Source organism: Mastigoproctus giganteus, chromosome 5 (assembly GCF_048544385.1).
Source record: "Mastigoproctus giganteus isolate SK-2022 chromosome 5, ASM4854438v1, whole genome shotgun sequence".
In the NCBI taxonomy this organism is placed as follows: domain Eukaryota; kingdom Metazoa; phylum Arthropoda; class Arachnida; order Uropygi; family Thelyphonidae; genus Mastigoproctus; species Mastigoproctus giganteus.
In genome coordinates this window covers 64,534,559-64,554,194 of record NC_143579.1, presented here as the reverse complement: position 1 = coordinate 64,554,194, position 19,636 = coordinate 64,534,559, and the positions used below count along the sequence as shown (strand labels likewise).

The 19,636-nt window shown below is 34.9% G+C and overlaps 1 protein-coding gene across 7 annotated transcripts in view; it reads left to right on the top strand.

Annotated features, from left to right (window-relative positions):
• LOC150085455 (uncharacterized) overlaps positions 1-19,636 on the top strand; it is a 1,845,429-nt gene that overhangs the window by 1,298,225 nt on the left and 527,568 nt on the right. For all 7 annotated transcript variants that reach the window (XM_090374043.1, XM_090374041.1, XM_090374042.1 and 4 more), the window contains 4 exons: positions 269-370; positions 9,747-9,917; positions 12,325-12,480; positions 18,812-19,012. In XM_090374043.1, coding sequence (XP_090230169.1) covers positions 269-370; positions 9,747-9,917; positions 12,325-12,480; positions 18,812-19,012 — 630 coding nt within the window. The remainder of the gene's footprint in view (positions 1-268; positions 371-9,746; positions 9,918-12,324; positions 12,481-18,811; positions 19,013-19,636) is intronic.

Sequence of the window (19,636 nt, the reverse complement as noted above, 5' to 3'; positions counted from 1 at the left end):
TATTTTATTTATAATGTTTTATCATGAACCCCTTAGCTCATATTATGGACCCCTGGGGGTCCATGTGGACCCCAGTTGGGAAATGCTGATCTAAAGTGTTTACTTCTTTTTAAATCAACTTGTATAATAAGTTAAAAAAAAAGTGTACCATTTCCTTTAAAAGAAATGAATTTTAATTTTGGAAATTATTTAATGTAGCCTCATTTAACTCCTAAAATTTTTGTGTTCTGAGAGTTGCAATTCAGTTTTTTTTTTGTTTTATTTTCAGAATTTGTTAGAATTCCTTGATAATGCAGAAGAAAAATTTTCTGAACTTGGACCCGTTTCAGCAGACATCGATGCTGTGAAATCACAAATAAATCAGCTTAAGGTTAGATATATTTTTTATAGTTATGACCTGACATAAGTTTAAGATTCTGCTCTCTCAGGAATAATATAATACAATAAAATCCTATTATGGTGAACTTTTCAGGAGATCTAACTCATTTCATTGTGATGAAATTTTAACGAATATTACTGAAAGTTATTTTAAAATAACCATTTTACACTGGACAATAAATTAAGTTTTTGATTTTTTTCCTCCTGAAATATGTTTCATTTTGTGTATTTTGATAAGCTTAATGCAAATTAGAAGCAGATATTGCCTAGCAACTACAGATTTAGAGGAAATTGCAGGTTACCTTATTGGAATTTTTAATGAAATTTTAATAAAGTATTACAATAGACACCATAAAAGTGTGTGTGTGTGTGTTTTTATTATTATTATTTTTTTTCTAGTTGCTTTTATTTTGTCTGTTCAGTAATTACTTGCCAGCATGCTGGGTTACATCTTCATTAGTGAGGGTGCTTACATGTAGAACACAGTTGGCCAGGTAACATACATAACATACAGGTGAAGCTCCCCTCGACATGGGCACTTGTACATGGTGAGGGGACCTCCCAGTGACGCTGCTGGGCATCCAAATTAGCATCACTGGGAGCCAATGCCCATAGCCTAAGTTCCAGGCTAACATCAGTGGGATCCGGCATGTTTGCTGTGCTGCGATCAGTGGAAATTCGGAAAGGGGGATCCTGGTGGTTGAGGGGCCCAGCTTGAACACAGCACTTTGGCCCCTGATTCAACAAGACGGTTGGTCCTGGATGGCCTGACTAGGATCAATCGGCTAGTGGGTTCACCTGCAAGGGTCAACCGTGTTAATGCCATGGCCCGAGGGACAGGATTCAGGCTGGCGGTGGTGCAGGTATGGTGTCTGGGTAGCCCTGGTGTCCCACTTCCGAGCTCATTTATTGCTTGTCGGGTAGTGGGCATCCTTTGAGCTCCATTGTGGATGTGGAGTCCAGTCACTGAATTGATAAAAAAAAAAAAAAAAAAAAAACACTATGAATCCTGATAAACTCATTTCTTCAAGGGCCGCAACCTGGTCCCTATCTGCAAGTAACAATGAAGAAACAAAGTACAATTGTACCAAAGAGATAACGAACAGAAATACTATCAGGGCCCATCCCAAGATTCCTGATCATTCACTCCAACAGTGAAAAGCCTATTGGAAAAATGTTGCCCTTATTTATACCAAAGAGTTTAGAGGAGTTATCAGGTTCCCCCCAAATCAGTTAAGAGGCTCCATTCTGGGGACCCCTTAATTGAAACAAAAAATGACAAGCATTCTGAACAGTGCTACTCCAAACAACGTCATTCAAAGGAATACGTGTGACACCACATAGAACATTCAATCCATCAAAAAGTGTCATTACAGAGTGTGGGACCTTCTCGAGATTACTAAGGAGGAAATCTGTTCTGAACTAAAACCACAAGGAGTTATTGCAGTTAAAAGAATCTCTGCATTTAGGGATGGGAAACTTGTTCCCACCAGAAATATCATTCTGACATTTAACATCCACATCTCCTAATGAGATCAAAGCTGGCTATATTAACTGTCCAGTGTGTCCATAAGTACCAAATCCTTTACAGTGCTTTAAGTGCCATAAATAAGGACATTTGCAAATGGCCTGTCATGGAGCCCTTACATGTGCTCACTGTGCTACAAAGGACCATGAAACCTCATGTTCAGCTTCAAAACCATCATGCATTAACTGCCAAGGAGAACACCCTGCCTATTCACAAGCCTGCCAGAGGTGGAAAGGGGGAAAAGAAATTCAAAGACTTAAGGTAGAGCTGAACATATCATATCAGGAGGCAAGAAAATCAGTGAAACCCTTGAATATAAACAAACTTACCTACGCTCAGAAGGCAGCAGGGAGATGTTCCATTGGAAGCCATACTGAAATGACTGTACCATCAAAAGAGTCATTCACTCCTACTGCACGCTACCTGCTAAGTCAGTGGTTTTCAACCTTTTTTTAATAACGGCACCCCTAAGTAATTTATTTTATATTGCGGCACCCCTACTCGATTTTCTGTCTGTTAGTTCTGATTCTGTGTGTGTGTGTGTGTGTGTGTGTGTGTGTGTGTGTGTGTGTGTGTGTGTGTACACATACACACACATTATGTATATATATACATAATATTAAAAAAAATATATGTTATATGATATTTATTATAGTAAAATAATAAGAGGAGTATACCTCAATATAGTGCGTAGAACACTTCCGTATGATACCCTCCAGAAATTAAAACGGAAAAAACGAAAAAATCGACAACTTACCGGTACATTTGAGTAAAATATAAATAATTAAAAAAACAATTTAACACAATTCAAATCAATTTAAAACAATTAAAAATCAAATTAACGCAATTAAAAGAATCTAACAAAAATATTCAAAACGATTTTTTTTCGTTTTGAATATTTTTGTTAGATTCTTTTAATTGCGTTAATTTGATTTTTAATTGTTTTAAATTGATTTGAATTGTGTTAAATTGTTTTTTTAATTATTTATATTTTACTCAAATGTACCGGTAAGTTGTCGATTTTTTCGTTTTTTCCGTTTTAATTTCTGGAGGGTATCATACGGAAGTGTTCTACGCACTATATTGAGGTATACTCCTCTTATTATTTTACTAATATTATCAACGTAGAACATATTGAGTAGTACAGCTCTGATTCATACTATCTAAGATATTTATTATAGTAATATAATTATAAAAATTACATTTCATATTACAAATTATATATATATATAGTATATAATTTTATTCTTTATATAGAGGCACTAAGTAAACATCGATCACCACAAAATTAAAAAGATACTGTACACCTTTTTATAATGAAATAAACATAAATTAAAAATATACAGTTACTTAAACCCAAATTACGTGGCACCCCTGGAATGTTGTTGCTGCACCCTAAGGTGCCGCGGTACCTTGGTTGAAAACCACTGCACTAACTTGTAAGCTGTAGAAGTTCACCTTACGGTTAGGTTTTTAATAACAGTCTGTTCCATTTACTTACCACCTGGGGCCAACATCTCCCATACAGACCTTGATGATCTCATAGTGCAGCTGCCATCCTCTGTCCTGCTTCTTGGGGATTTCAGTGGATATAACACCCTATGCGTAGTGCTGATATTAATGGAAGGGGACATTCCATAGAGCATATGCTCACTGACAATGTCCTTTCTCTTCTAAATGTGGAAACTAACACCTTCTTCCACATGTCTACTGCATGTTTTCTGCCATTGACCTTTCTATCTGCTCCCCTTCTCTCCTCCCTTCACTTACCTGAGAGGTGGAGGAAAAGCCTTATGGAAGTGATCAATTCCTCGCAATAACCTACTTAAATAGTGGGAGACAGTGTCTTCCATTTAGATATTAAATAGAAACATGACAATTATACCTACATACACTTTGGAGGAACCAGACTTCTTACTTCCTGCAATACAAATAACAAAAATTTGCCTTGTTTAAGGCTATATAAAGAGAACCAGGTGAGATATGGTTCAAGGTTATCAAGGCCAGATATGAATGCTGAATACAGTCTTATAGCAAAGGTAGAATACAGCGAGCTGGTTCCAGGCTAATGACTTGAGCTGGGGATTCTGTTGGAGTTCCAGATATCTGAGTAGCATGCTGTCTCAAAGAGCCCAATGCTGTTTTCTGCTGTTCACCATATAATATGATTCTTCATTTCCTTTTCTATTTTTGTTTTGAAAAGGTTGAAATATAGGCTATCAAAATTTGATCCCTGTTTTTTGTTAATGGAAAGGTCACTCAAGTGCTTAATAAAAAAAAAGGCTTCCTTAAAGGTTCTTTTGTAGTTTTGATCTGTGGAGAGTAGAGTATGTCCTTGAATTCCCAGAGATTGATTCATTGGACCTACAATACTGTACATCTTTCCTATGTTCTTCAGTTCTTGACTGGACATTCTTCAACATATACAGGTCCACTACAGCCACACCATATGTGGTATATTGGCCCTCTTGGATTATCTTCTTGTAATTTGAGCCTTTGTTTAAGGGAAGATGAGCTGCTGAAGAAGATGTCTAATGCTTGTGTTCTGACTGCTTTTTCTGTCTTTTCACTGATGCCTAGGACATATGGGATACATATGTGAGAGGTGATTCATCGACTTCTGTGTTAGTCTGCTTTATTACTTTGTTGATCACATGGAGTGGGTAATCATTGTTGAGCACTGTTTCGATTATGGTTGAGAGTTCTTTTTGCAGTAGTTGGTGGTAACTACATATCTTGAGGGTCCGAAGTACACGATTTCATTATTCCTATTTTCATGCATTCGGGGTGGGCTGAGTCATATTGAATAATGAGACATGTATCGGTAGATTTTCTGTAACCCAAATTTTCTGTACTGTTGGGTCTTCTGTGGAGGAGAATATCCAGGAAAGGAAGGGAGTCCTTTTCTTTTATTTCCATTTTGAATTTTATGGATTGATGGAAGATGTTTAGGTAATTGTGGAAACTATACAGGTCTTCTAGGATGCCATTCCAGATGCACAATATTTCACGTGTACATCGTGCACAAATACATATTGACAAACATCCCCTATGACAATATAGTGGTTTCTCCCTTTTCTCTTGTTTAGAGAGGCCTAGGTTTGGTTCTCATCTGTAACTGGAGGAATTTCTAGTCTTTCGGCCAAGGCTTGTACTTAGCTGATCTCAGGCAGTGGAAGTAAAGTTCCCCCCGTGATTTACTCTGGATTTTTGAGCTTTCACAAAATCTGATCAGTCCATGAACATGCCCTTGTATAGATATAATACACAAAGAAAGACAATACACAGTGCAACGCAGCTTAAATCATTGATATGCCTAAAACTTAACAGCAACAATCTTGACAAACCACTCCATGTGTAAAATTTGTTTCTTATTTAGAAATGCCTAGAAAAATACTGCTTTTAGAAAATACTAAAAAATACAAAAATTAAACAAAGTTTTATACCAGGTGGCAAGAAAGAAGTTTCTCCTAGATGCCCAGAAATGCAGCTGTACAGCAGTTATGCAAAACCACTAGATGGTTGCAGCATGTGCAGACAGACAGTCATTTCTTCAATGCATTCCTTGCCAAATAGTGAAACCACTGCTAACAGATTGTCAGCAGTGACTCAACAGGGTACATCAGATCAGGCTAACAGCATTTTGATCCCAGTTCTATCCACCTCTGGTTCAGCTTATTAAAAAAATTACAGAAAAGAAACAGAAGGAATCAGATTTTGTTATACCAAAACAACCCCCATCAGCACACATGTGGACATTGGTAATACAGTCAGTGAATGTAAATTGCTTGAATGATATGTTAAAGATGACCTGCAAACAGGCCACCCTACTTTCCCTAAAAAATAAGTCAAAATTGATCAATTGCAAACTGCTTCTAAAGCAAAATGGTGCAGGCTTGCTTTAACATCTGAGCAGCATAAGGCAGCTTTGAAATGGTACTGGAAATCTGAAAATATGTGACATGTGCAAACACAGTGGAGAAATGAATTTCCAACTGATTTTCCAGCATGACTGACAATTGCCAGAATTCACAATGGGCTTGAAGCCAATGATAAGGCATTCTGGGGGAGATATGGGACCTCAATACAGTGTTGTGTGATGCCACATGCATATACATTATAACCAAAAAAATCTCTGAGGAGGTGTGCCCATGCTACTGAAAGTAGCAGGACAATTATACATCAAATACCAGTATCAAACTTCAGTCTATGGAAATTATACATCCCAAAGCTGTTGCATGCCACAACATATACAATCCTGATGAGCATGTGGAGTTTATAAGGGAAGTCAAAGGAAAGGAAAAAAATCATGAATGGGACATGATTTTCTATCTGCCTTGCCAAAAATGCCTAGATATTACAGATGAACACTTTGAACATCCAAAATAATTAATGATGTAACTGACAGTTACCTTACTATATTCTAAAAATATTTTCTTTATTTACAAATGTTTTAGTGTGAAATGTTTATCAGTGTGTTTTTTTTTTTTTTTTTTTTTTTTTTTTGAAACACCCTGCATATCAAAACATGCAATAAGCTAGCAGCATGCATTTTGTGTAAGCAAATATTACTTCCAAAAGAATTGATAAACTTACAAATAATGTTTTTGGAAACTCAATTATTGGAAAAATAGCCTGGGAAGAGTGTATAAAACTGCAGTTTTCCTTTCTGAACATGGTCTACCATTTATGTCTTTTATGCAAAATTCTGTAATTGCAAACTTCAATCACTTTTGGAAAATGAGATTTAATTAAATCAAGCACAGTGTGTATTTTTCAGCATCAGCTGATTAAACCCTTGATGTTTCACACACACCTAATTTCCACTATGAATTACATGTTAAAAAGTAGCTCAGTTGAATATCTTTTAAGTTAAACTTGTTATGATACCTGCAATATGAGCAGAAAATATCTTATATAAAGTTTCTGCAAACGCAGACAGGCTTCTAGGGTATCTCATTATTTATTACTGACAAAATCCCTAGCTTCTAGGGATTTTGTTGGTAATGTAAAACTCAAAACTAAAAAGGCCTGTTTAAGGCTATTTTAGTTTTGAGTAAACTAAACAAATAGAATTTTATGCTTAGTCACATTTCATACACAAGAAGACAAATTTAAATTGAGAGAAGATAACTGTAGACTTAATGTCCAAAATGAGTTATTGACAGTTGGAATAAACCTACCTACCTCTCTTGTGGAGGTTGAAAGTTTATCTAAATTTAAGGAAGGGTTGGATAAATACCTGAATGAAATTAAGTAATGAAGTGAGGGAAGTTTCTTAGTTACTTTATTTTTGTAATTTAATATAATTTTTTTTTATTTTATTTTATTTTTTATTTTATTTTATTTTATTTTTTATTTTATTTTATTTTATTTTTTATTTTATTTTATTTTATTTTTTATATATAGATTTTTTGACTGGTGTTACATCAGTTTGCTTCCTTGCATCATTTTGCCAATACTGATACCAATATTCAGGAATATGAGTGAAGATCAATGATCTCAACCTTGCTGTTGATTATATACTGTCTGCTGCTCATTCTCTCAACCTTCTCTCAGCTATTCTTCAGTGGACTTTGGCATTGAAGTATTTTTCTTTTTTAATTTCATTCAAGGACCATATAACTTTTTTTTGGCATTAAATAGTTACTGTAGTTTGCTTACTGTTGCTTTGCCAAAGAGATGCTCTGCTGCAAATTCCCTCTTTGAGACTCATTGGAGCACCAGTACCGAAGCTATCAGTCCTTGTTTTGTGGTACAGTACCATTCTTGAAACACTATAAAGAATTTAGGATGATCATTTCCAAATGTCAATTACTTGAAGAGATTACAATTGAAATTGGAATTTCGCCTGAAACTGTGCTACTGCTAATCTGTTAAATTATGAATTGTGTGAGAACAAATTCATGAAAGTTCATGAATACAAGGAAGAGGTGCATGGAAGCTTGGTAGGTTTTATAATAACAAAGAATATAAACCACCTAACCATTCAAAGAAGCATAAAAAATGCATTGATGCAACTGATTTATTTAACAACAGGGAAGCATTCAGAATTAATACCTTCATTCCCTTCACAACAGTATACATGTTTATCACTTCGCTGTAACTTCACATCAGTTCTTTTGATAATAATGATAAAATATTTAGTTTTCTATTTAGCTTTTTTGCCTAATTATTCCTATACTTTGGCTTCTGATACCATCAAACATTTATGTGAAAAAAGATTTTACAGATGATTTGCTATAATTTGTTGAATTTTCAGCTATCCTGGATATCAAGAAGAGAAAGACAATAAAAACAAATGGATATACGTACCTCATTATTATGGAATTAAATGTACCAGAAATTTTTCAACCTGTTGAAATTACATTGTAAATTTACTGTGCCTGATGGTAATGAACTACAATAGAGAATATTTGTTTTAATATTAATATTTTAATGCTTTTAATCAGAATTCAGCATACCCAACCCATTCAAGGGTTGAGTACACTGAATTCATATTGATTGAGGTGTATAAGGCGAATCCTTATACACCTCAATCAGATCACCTCACAGGTGCCTAGTCTCCAGCTGCTGCAATTTGCAAAACTTAAGCCTCTCTTGGTAAGAGGATCCCTTTATTCCCCTCACCAATCTTGTTGCCCTTCTCTGTACACGCTCAAGTAAATCTACATCCTTCCTAAAATGAGGCCTGCAGACCTGTATGCAGTACTCAAGGAGTGGCCTGACCATTGCCTTATACAGAGGGACAATCACCTCCTTTTCCCTGCTAGCAAAATTCATATATATCATTGACAAAACCCCATGACCTGCCCTGGCAGCCTGTCTGCATTGCTCAGAAAACTTCATATCTGACTGCACAATTACTCCCAGGTCTTTTTCATTTTCTACCTCCTTAAGTGTAGTACCACATATTTGGTAAATTTCTCTGGGGTTACTTCTACCCATATGCAGTACTTTGCATTTTTCAATGTTAAACTTCAGTTGCCACTTCTCAGCCCATCTGCCCAAATTTTCTAGATCCTGTTGCACTAACATACTGCCATTACTGTCATTAACAACCCTGCCAACCTTTGTATCATCTGAAAACTTCAATACTAAGCCTGATATACCTTCATCAATATCATTGATAAATATACAAAACAACAGTGGACCCAACACCGAACCCTGTGGGACTCCACACATTAGTCCACGAAGGGCAGCACCCATTGATTACCACCCTCTGTCTTCTCCCACTCAACCATCCTTTTATCCATTGTAGCAACTTACCCTTAATACCATTCTGCTCCAATTTGTACAGTAGTCTTCCATGCACAACAGTGTCAAAAGCTTTCCTGAAATCCAAGTATATGATATCAAAATTATTTTTTGCATCCAGTTCCTTTGTAACCACATCATAATAACCAATCAAATTTGTCAGACAAGACTTTCCCTTAACAAACCCATGCTGTGTGTGAATTATTGCTGCAGTCTTGTCTAGATGATCCTGCAATGCATCCTTAACCAGTGACTCCATTATTTTACCCTGAACAGAAGTTAAACTAACTGGTCTGTGATTACTCGTGTCACCCTTTGATCCCCCTTTGTGAATTGGGGACACATTTGCACATCTCCAGTCCGTGGGAACCTCCCCTGAGTCCAAGGATGCTCTCATAATTATGGCTAAGGGTTTGCTTACTTCCTTTGCTGCCTCCTTTAATATAACTGATTAATCATAATATATTTTATCATATGCAAATTAGAATAATACCAGGTAACTCTACAATATAATGATATTTATATATATTATATCTTGTGCATGATATATACTATAATTTAACATAATATATTTGTTTTACAGGATTTTAAGTTGGAAGTTGATCCCCACATGATCGAAGTGGAATCTTTAAATAGGCAAGCGCAAGAACTGACAGAACGCACTCAGCCAGATCAGGCCACTGGTATACGAGAGCCTCTTTCAGACATAAATCGTAGATGGGAAGATCTTCTGAAAGGCATTGTTGATAGACAGGTAGGTCTGCATTTGCCTATGAACATTGTAGTAGATCTGCATCTGCTGTGTGTTGTTCTTACATATTTTGAGGATCTGATTATTTTTAATATATTGAGAAAGGTACATTACTTATTATCTTAATGATTGCAATGAAATAGTGTAGTTTACTGAATACTTGCAGATGGTTACAATGTCCCCGATATACAATCAATTACTAAACTTCAAAACAGTGTACTGTTCCTGGATCCCCCTGGGTACAGGGCCAGATTTACCTATAAACTAAACAAGCTACAGCTTTGGGCCTCACATTACAAGGGGCCTCACCCCATATTAAAAAAATTCTTTTTAATATTGTCGCAGGTGAACTGTAAGGGAGAAGGGCCTCATACACATTATAGCTTAGGGTTCAAACAAGTTTAAATCCGGCCCTGGCTAGGTAATCCAGTCATCAGGCCAATGTTCCTTATCCCAGGCAGTGGAAGTCAAGTTTTCATGTGAATTGGCTTCTCAGGTTCTAAGAAGTTTTGTCTGTTTGGAGGAATACCCCCCCCCCCCCAACCTTTCTCTCATGTGGCAATTTAGTTTGTCTATGAAGAGAACAACAACAACTGTTTTTTATCAGATAATTTCTGTAACACAAGAAGGGCTTTAACTTCAAAACAAAGCAATTTCAAGCATATATTTATTTAAACTTTATCATTGTTTTCAGGCCTGAATTGATCCTGAATGTTGAGAAAAATTTATGAGTAAGGATTAAAGATGAAAGTGTCTGCAATTATGCCCAGACATGATAGGAGGGAATACATAATGAGAGCCTTGTCAATCAATTCAGCCCTGAATTGATTGATAGACTGCTTCTACAGGGATGGATACACTTAAATAGAAAGGGTGCAAGAATATCTGCTAATGCTATTGAGGCAGTGTTAGGTGGGTGGTAAAACTGCTAGACTTGGTGGATACACAGCTTTAATATATTAACAAAAGCTGCAGGCAGAAGTGAAAGATTCTTGCACTACTTCTATTGGAACTTGCAGCAGCCTGGAAAGCAAGGTACCGCGAATTTCAAAGCCTGCCGTGGATCATCATGGAACAAGGATGCATGAGCTGTGTTATGGTAACTAAGAATAAGAACAGGTGTAAGTATACTTGCATGTATGCCAATGTTAGGAGCATAGTAAATATATATGATGGATTTGAAGTGCTGGTCAAGTCATTAAATGTAGACATTGTGGGAATATGAGACATGTTGTCACTCAGATATAAGGAATGCAGAATTTGAATGTGGGGGGTACAATGTGTACAGAAAGGACAAGAAGGGGGGGAGGGGCTTATGCTATTAGTTAAGAAATATATAATTTAATAGAGTGCATCCAGTTGATATGGGTGCATTGTTCAGTCAGTTTGGTGTGACATAAGCTGGGAAAACAAAAATGAGAGTATGAGTTTTGTATAGGCCAATTGACTGTGATGAGTAGAACAAACAATTGTACAGAAAATGAGTGAGGCAGTAAATCTGAATGTCTTATAATGGGGGATTTTAACTTTCCAGATATTGACTGGAACTTGTGGATTGGTCACTTGCACACTAGCAAGACTTTTATGGATTTATTGGATGACTGATGTCTACAGCAGCATGTTAGAGATGCAACATGGGAGAGCAGGAGTGTGCTATAGGATTGTGGATTTATTGGATGATTGTTTTCTACATCAGCATATTCGGGAGGCAACTAGAGAGAGTAATACTCTTGATCTGATTATCAGTAGTGATTCTTCATGCAATAAGAATCTGCAGATAAAAGAACCACTACGTGGCAGTGATCACAGTGTATCAATGTGGGATTTACTTAGAGATGTAACTACCATCAAAGATAAAGGGAAGGGTTTTATTTATGCAAAGGAGACTACCATGGTTTCAGACAGTTTTTAAATTCTAAAATGTATCTGACATGCTCAGTCGCATCTACTAATGATGTTTAAATTATCAAGTGATGATTTAAATCACTTGATAATTTAAATACCTACAGAAGCCCAGAAGCCTATGATGGATATAAACTAGTCTGCAGTCAAGTCACAAAGGAAGTTAGGGAAGCTAAGGCAGATTATGAGATTATGAGGGGTGTGTGTGTGTGTGTGTGTGTGTGTGTGTGTGTGTGTGTGTGTGTGTGTGTGTGTGTGTGTGTGTGTGTGTGTGTGTGTGTGTGTGTGTGTGTTAATTTAAGCCCTGAATTGTTCTGTATTAAGCTAAACAGAATTGAACTTTCATGTATAGATTTGTGCATGTATTCAATCAGTCTTTTATGTAATAAATGACATTAAAAAAGTATCTGTTACTTAATAAAGGTTTATTACACATCTTTTCAACCTTATAGCAACATAATTAATAAACTTAATCTAATTTATTTTTTGATATATTTTTTTTAATCAGCGGGAAATGGAAAATGCTTTGTTGCGCCTTGGACAGTTCCAGCATGCATTAGATGAGTTACTTGTTTGGATGTCAAAAACTGAAAAGTCAATGGATGAGTTACAGCCTGTATTTGGAGATCCACAGGTTATTGAAGTGGTTTTGGCAAAACATAAAGTAAGTTTGTTTTTATCCAAATTATTAATTATGATGAAAAATATAATATATTATTACATTCATTCATATATCATTCTAATATGTGATTAATGATTCTAAAGCATATTATAAATAACACTATCTACAGTATATTGCAATATCTAATAGCACATGATTTTCTTGTTCTTTATTTTGTTTTGTTAGTTGACTTGAAGGACATTTGAGAAGCATTGAACAATCTTTATGTAACATTTATAAAAACATCCAAGTAATACAGGCATGCATTATTTGTGGCTTTTGTATGTTTCTTTATCTTAATTCAGTTAAAAATTAAAACAGAATGTTCAGTATCTCGGCTGAATAGATACAATATTTACCTGTGAATTATCCCAAGATCTGTAAAATTCAGGAACTTTCCTAAATGACGGTATTTTGAATGTAAAAAATCCAAATTTAAAAGTGCTAATTATTATTAAAGAGGTGTGTCAAGCGAAAATTTTAAAATTAGTTTTTATTTTATTTTAAAATTTTTAAATTAGAGCCACGATTACTGTGTTATCACACATGCAGACATTGGGATCCCAGTATTGCTGATAACAACAAAGTATGGAAAAGACTTCCAATGGCACAATTTAAACTTAAACTTCCTCGAAGTGGGACAAACACTTTTCTCATCATTATCAAAGAGACAAGTATGGATGACATGGATTCTAAGATAATGCACATGCACATGCACATATGATCATCCTGGACTATAGCAGTATGATCTGTCCAAGTTTAGGAATGCACCAGAATTTTACAGACCTTGAAATAATGCACTGGTAATGAAATACAGTAAACCCCCGCTATTCGCGGGGGTTACATTCCTGAGAAATGTCGCGAATACCGAAAACGCGAATACTGAGTTATGGCTCCCACAGTAATAAAGGGGTTCCGTTCCAAAGTATGAAATATATAAGAAAAACTAGTCTAAAATTTTGTCTATGTATATATTATATGTACCTTCATAATATGACTATGTACATAGACAGCACATAGTGAAATGCAAGCATATGGCATCGAAATGAAAATAAGAAACAATTTAATATTAAATGTAATATTTATTAAAAAATTCAAACAAATCTTTCAAACCAGCGCCTTTGCTTGCCAGCAAAAAAAAACAGCCCGCCAGTGCTATCACCAGTTTCGCTAAAGTGTTGATAAAGGAGTTTTTCCTTTTCGCGAATGATGAGTGAACTTAACGGAATTTTATTTTGAGTTTGGTCTTCTTTCCACAGATTTAAAGCTTTTTCCATTTTTACTAATTTAACATCACGAGTTACAGAGCAAATTTTTGAAGCAATTAGCGCGTTTTCACGGACACTACGGCAGATTTTTTCTTCCGATTTCTTGATTGATCGTACCGTTGACTCATTGATTTTATAATGTTTTGCCACTGAGGAGACGCTTTCACCTTTAGAAATTGTCTAATAACTCGATTTTATTCGCTAATGTCATCACCTTCTTTGATATTTTCACATATCTCTTTTTATTCGTAGCCATATTTTTGTAGGGGTTAGAAAGAACTTGTCCACAATAAAGTCACTTTGTTCCGTTAACACACTCGAAAAAGCCTGTTTTACACTGCAAAACGGTAGATTTATCATTTTTGTAAGCATATCAATTTATAAATTGATAAATTTAATCAATTTATAAACATATAAATTAAAAGCAAACGACGAAACCTTCAATGACAAACGCATAACACATACTGAACAAGGATTAGCGAGAAACATCCACACTCGCAATTTTGTCACCCCTCTCCCCCCACCCACTGAGCGCTGTTTTGACCGGGAAAGATAATTCTAGCCACGCCCATGTTTTTTTATGGTGGAAAATATTCACGGCGCTTTAAAATTCACATTTTTTTAGGTTTCATTTTATATTAAATCGGTGATCTCGAATACAGATACCGCGAATAGCGGGGGTTTACTGTATTATATTGTCTTAATTTAGTATAATAAAGAATTCTAGAAGTTTCATATCCATATAAATTAATACTAAATAAATTAGCAGAATTTTTGAGTAGGCTAAGTAAATCAAGGTTTGCTTAAGAAATTTTTTTTTTTTTTTTAAATCCACTGATCTCTCATATGCAGAGCAACCACCCTTCTCTGACTCATTCTAACTGTACTAGAAACAAAATGCTCCCTCCAAGGTCTCATATGCTAAATGATTTCTGTGACCAAGCAGTCTCATGCATAGTAAATTGATTGTTCAAATAAAGATAACTTATTTTTGTTACTTCTTTTTTTAAATTTTCAAAATATAGGGTAAATTACTGCTGAAAGTTGCATGGAAAGTTTCAGAAAGCCACATTTCTTTGTTTCAGTTAAAGTTCACCCACATAATATACCCCCCCCCCTCCGGACCTCTCTGCATAAATCATCCATTCCCCTTATATAAAATAAGGTATTAGTTCATGTAGATCCATCTACACATTTGTAGATAATGCATAAGTCTGTTAAAAATGATGTATGATAATGGGTATCCTCCTACCTGATAAATGAAATATTCCTGGCATGCTGCCATCATGGAGACTTACCTTATGTCAGCAAATTATACTAACTTTAATAAAATTTTGATTTGATCACTTTGTCTTTTTGCGGAAATGTAACTGTTCCCCAGGTGGAAATAGTTAGAGCTGTATGAATAGAGTCATCCAGACAGAGAACTATGACCCAAAAAAGACAGTAGTCCTATTCTTATTATTTATTATTGATTCTTACATTTTGCATCCCAACCTTACTGACATCAGTTGAAACAATCCATCTACACTGCCATGCCAACCATATATCCCATCTCTAGATTAGATAAATGCCAAAAATACAGCACTTATATTAACTTTATTAAAGCTTTAACCATCTGGTCTTTTAGAGTCGCTGTCTTTCCCTCCTTATGAAGCAGTATTTGTCATCTGTGAATCAAATAATATATCCAATCTGATTGCACACTACATCATCTCCTTACTTCCTAGATTGTAAGGATAGCTATTGGCATACTCCAAAACATGTGAACTATGAAAGCAAAGGGAAAAAAAATTCAGAAATATAAAGTGCGAAACAAAGTAATTTACTCTGAGGCAAGAAAACAAATAATCCAAACTGTATAAAGTGTACCTATGCCACGGTCACAATGTTTTCAATATGTTCAAATGGTTGTGTCACTTCCTACAGACATGTCTATTGGCAATTAAACACATTCCTAACATCCAAATGCCATGCAATGTATTATGCAAAAAACATCTAGCAACTATCAATTCCAGCTGACAGCTAAATTGAAAGTGATGGAACCTCCATGCTGCAGCCATCACAGTAATAATATTATCAATCGAAATGATGTGGTTTCAAACAGTGCTATAAACTTTGCCCCTTCCTTCTTTTTTAAGAAAGATCCAACAAAAATAGATCAGCTGTCTACCTCAAAAAACATTTGCTCCAACTCCCACCCATAAAAAAAAAATAATGAATGCTTTCTCCATTTAGAATTGTAAGGCTTATCACATCATAACTGAAGAATTTTACAATCTCATCAGTGCAAGTATGTGACCCAACAGGCTTATGCTTTCAAGAACCTTATTAACATTTTTAAAGGTATCTTCCAAGATTAAAAGTTATACCACCTGTAGACATGAAATAAGCATGGAGTCATTGGTCTGAGGTGAAGTGTCAGTACATTTGATTAAAGGGGGCTATAGCCCCTACCTGGGACTGTCCCCTGCTTGTTAGCTTTAATTGCTGATGTACTACACTGCAGATTCCTCTAGAAGTAGATTTAAGGCACGTTATCATTGGCATTACTCTTATCCTTGCTGAACTCTATCAATAACTTTGATTCATCTTAATAATATTTTAAGTTCACAGGTAATAATATAAACAAACTCTAAGTGTAGTGATGGTATTACAAAATAAATTGCAGACTGTCCATCCACTTTTGACATAAATCAGATCCTGGTTACTTTATTTCAGTGAATATAAGCTCACCATCAAGTTTTGCTAGATACTCAGGCACAGTGGGATGCTGTGAAACTAATGTGCAGATTAAGCAGTAAGATATCCCATTGGCTTTTATTCCATCCCAGTTCCTTATACTGATTACAAGCCGGTCATGCAATAGATGTGTATTGTCTTCTGGGCTCAAATATGGTATACTCAGACATATTACAAGCTTCTTCAAATGAAACAGAATCTACAGCTGTAGAGCTGTACAACCATAAAAAAAAATACCCAGCTTCTGATTAAACAAGATGAAAAGGCTGTACTTGCAAGCATTCAAATTGGCCACACATTTAGCGTCCCTTTTAACTGCTAGAGGAGGTCTTCCAAAAATGCTATTTTTGTTCTTATTGAATGTGCGCATTACCATTCAGCCAGAATCACATTTTTCTGATCACTACTTAACTTACACAAACCTTTGCAAATAAGTTGTGTTATTGGAATGATGCCAGTTTTAGTTTTATCTACTTACCTGAAAGTGATAAACTTATATGCTCATTTCTATACCTACTTTGTTCTTTATGCTGATTATCATTTCAACAGACACAACTTGGTCATACTAGCACACATGGCATTAACCCCCCCCCCCCACCAATTCCAACAATAATAACTCTGGCTACAGCCATGCTAACTGTAACGGATATACTTGTGAAAAAATTCAAATATCTCTCTTCTTAAAAATGTTGAACATTTTATAGTCAAATATAATACAAGATTTAAATTAAGTAGTAGTTTACTTAATTTAAATAGAATTGACAGTTCTATACATTTATAAATAAATAAAACAAATTTTGCAACTACCAACAGAGTTACATGCCAATAATCACATTAATACAAATGCATGCTGACATTCTGTTCTAGTTGAACATAACTTTAAAATGATGATGGCCAACCATAAAAAAAAATACTTTTTTTTTTGTTTTGCTTAAAAATTTATATTTTAATAAAATTAACTTTCAAATTAATGATGAAGGGAAAAGTATAATTGAGAAAATTTTTCAATTATATATTTATCAAAATTTTTGGGAAAATCTCAGTTGCAAATCACGTGCTATTTTCAAATAATCAGGTTCAAATTCAGGCAGTCTTCCAGATGATTATCAGTTAAGTGGATCTGATATTTAGATTTAATAGTTAAACAAAGCAAATACACTGATGTAATGAACTCTCAGTTAAACAAAGCAAATGCACTGATGTAATGAACTGATGTAAACATGTTAGCAAAGCCACAAGTTTGCACAAACTTAGGAAGCAAAGATGAACACACAGTCTGGTGGATGATACATCTGACTATCCTGGCAATTCCAAACGTTTGGTTCCCTTCTTTTTGAAAAAAATTATTGGTTGCCTTTGATTTTTTTTAAAATTAAATTTAGCAAAATGTAAGAAAAATTCAAATTGCACCAAATTTTGAAATATCAAAACTCAAATTAACAAGGTTTTAGTGTATTTATTACAGAACATATTTTTAATAAAATATTTGCAAATAAATATGTAAAGAGATGACTAAAAATTGCTTCAGAATTGACCATTTGATTGTCCATCACTGCTTTAAAGTGATGTATATCGTTTGTGTCTCTTTTGATAGTGTTAATGCCACCCTCCATGATTTTTTGTAGCGTAAATTATCTCAGTGAGCAAGTGAAAGTGAGACACACCTTGTTTGTAAACTTATTATTCAAAAATATTATTCTGAAAAGTGAATGACTTGTGTGTAAATGAATTTTTATATTTAATGAGACTTCTGTTTCAGTCACTTATTACTAATTATCATGAACAACTAATATTCAAACAACAGTTTCTCTTTGAGCTAACGGCATTCAATTTAACAATGCAGAGAACAGCTTTAGCAACTCGCATCTCATGATGTTAAAAGACCAGTCTTGGAATTATATGAAACTTTGGCCATTGAATGGTTCTAAGAAAACTCTTCTGATGTTCTTCTTGTTCATGTAGTAGTTGACGTTTTGCAACCTTGGATGCAAACTCACATACAATTTGTTAGAAAAATTGCATGCAAATTAAATACTGGAGCATCATGGGTTCCCAAAGACCCTTCACTTTTAAATATCAACCTAGTTCTCATACAGACTTCAGACCAGCTGGAAACAGTTTTACAAAAGCTACATGTTTGGTCTTAATATTCAACATTTCAAGTTCATCAAATCATATGAATTTCAAAGAGGAATCCTGAGCTATAAGAGCATTTACTGTTGTGTTTAGTTCATTTTTTATATACTTACTAGGTGTATCAGAGAATAAACTGACATATTAAAATAAACCTATGTAAAAAAAAGTATTTTTTTTTTAAATTTCAGGTAATAACAAATGACATTCAGGCCCACCAGATAAGTATAGACACCATAAATCGTGCAGGACGGCAGTTAGTTGAAACTAATCGAGGTAGTGAAGATGCAAACATCACACATAGCAAACTAAATAACCTCAATAGCAGTTGGCAGAAATTGCAAGATAAGGCCATTGAACGACAAAGAGAATTAGAAGAAGCACTTCAAGAGGTAATTCTTGTTAGACTTTGTTTCATTGTAATTTTATTTGTATAGCTTAAAAATTACCTTTCCTTAAAAATTATTTTTGTTTATTGTGTTTCCTTTCATTAATATTCACCTGTCCTCTGCTTATTCTTATAAACTGTGTTCATTATTTTAAATTTGAAATTTTTTTGACATATCTATTATGAATCATTGAATCAGGGCCCCCTCTGCCAAGCAATTGTGACCGAGCGATTTCTCTGTGCTATCACTGCAATTTTCCAAAAGTGAATTATAGTTCTCTTAAGTTCTTGTCGTTAATAAATCTATTTATTTAATCAGCTCTTGTTACAAAACTTCCTGTACAAAGCAAGAAAGGAAAACCACCTTTCTTTATTTTTCTAGTTTATTACTAACACTCACTACTTTCTGCTTGGTCGTACCAGGCACTGCTCCTGCCTCCCCATGGTAGGGCCAGAAACCTTGGCAGAAAAGTCAATCTGCCAAGGGCTGAAAGGAGCAATATGGATCATACCAACACTGACTCTTGCGGTATGAATATCCCATTGCATTCCAGAGAGCAAGAAGATTACAACCCTTCCTATGCTAAAAGACAAAAGGATACAGACAGAATATCTGGCCTCACTTCCT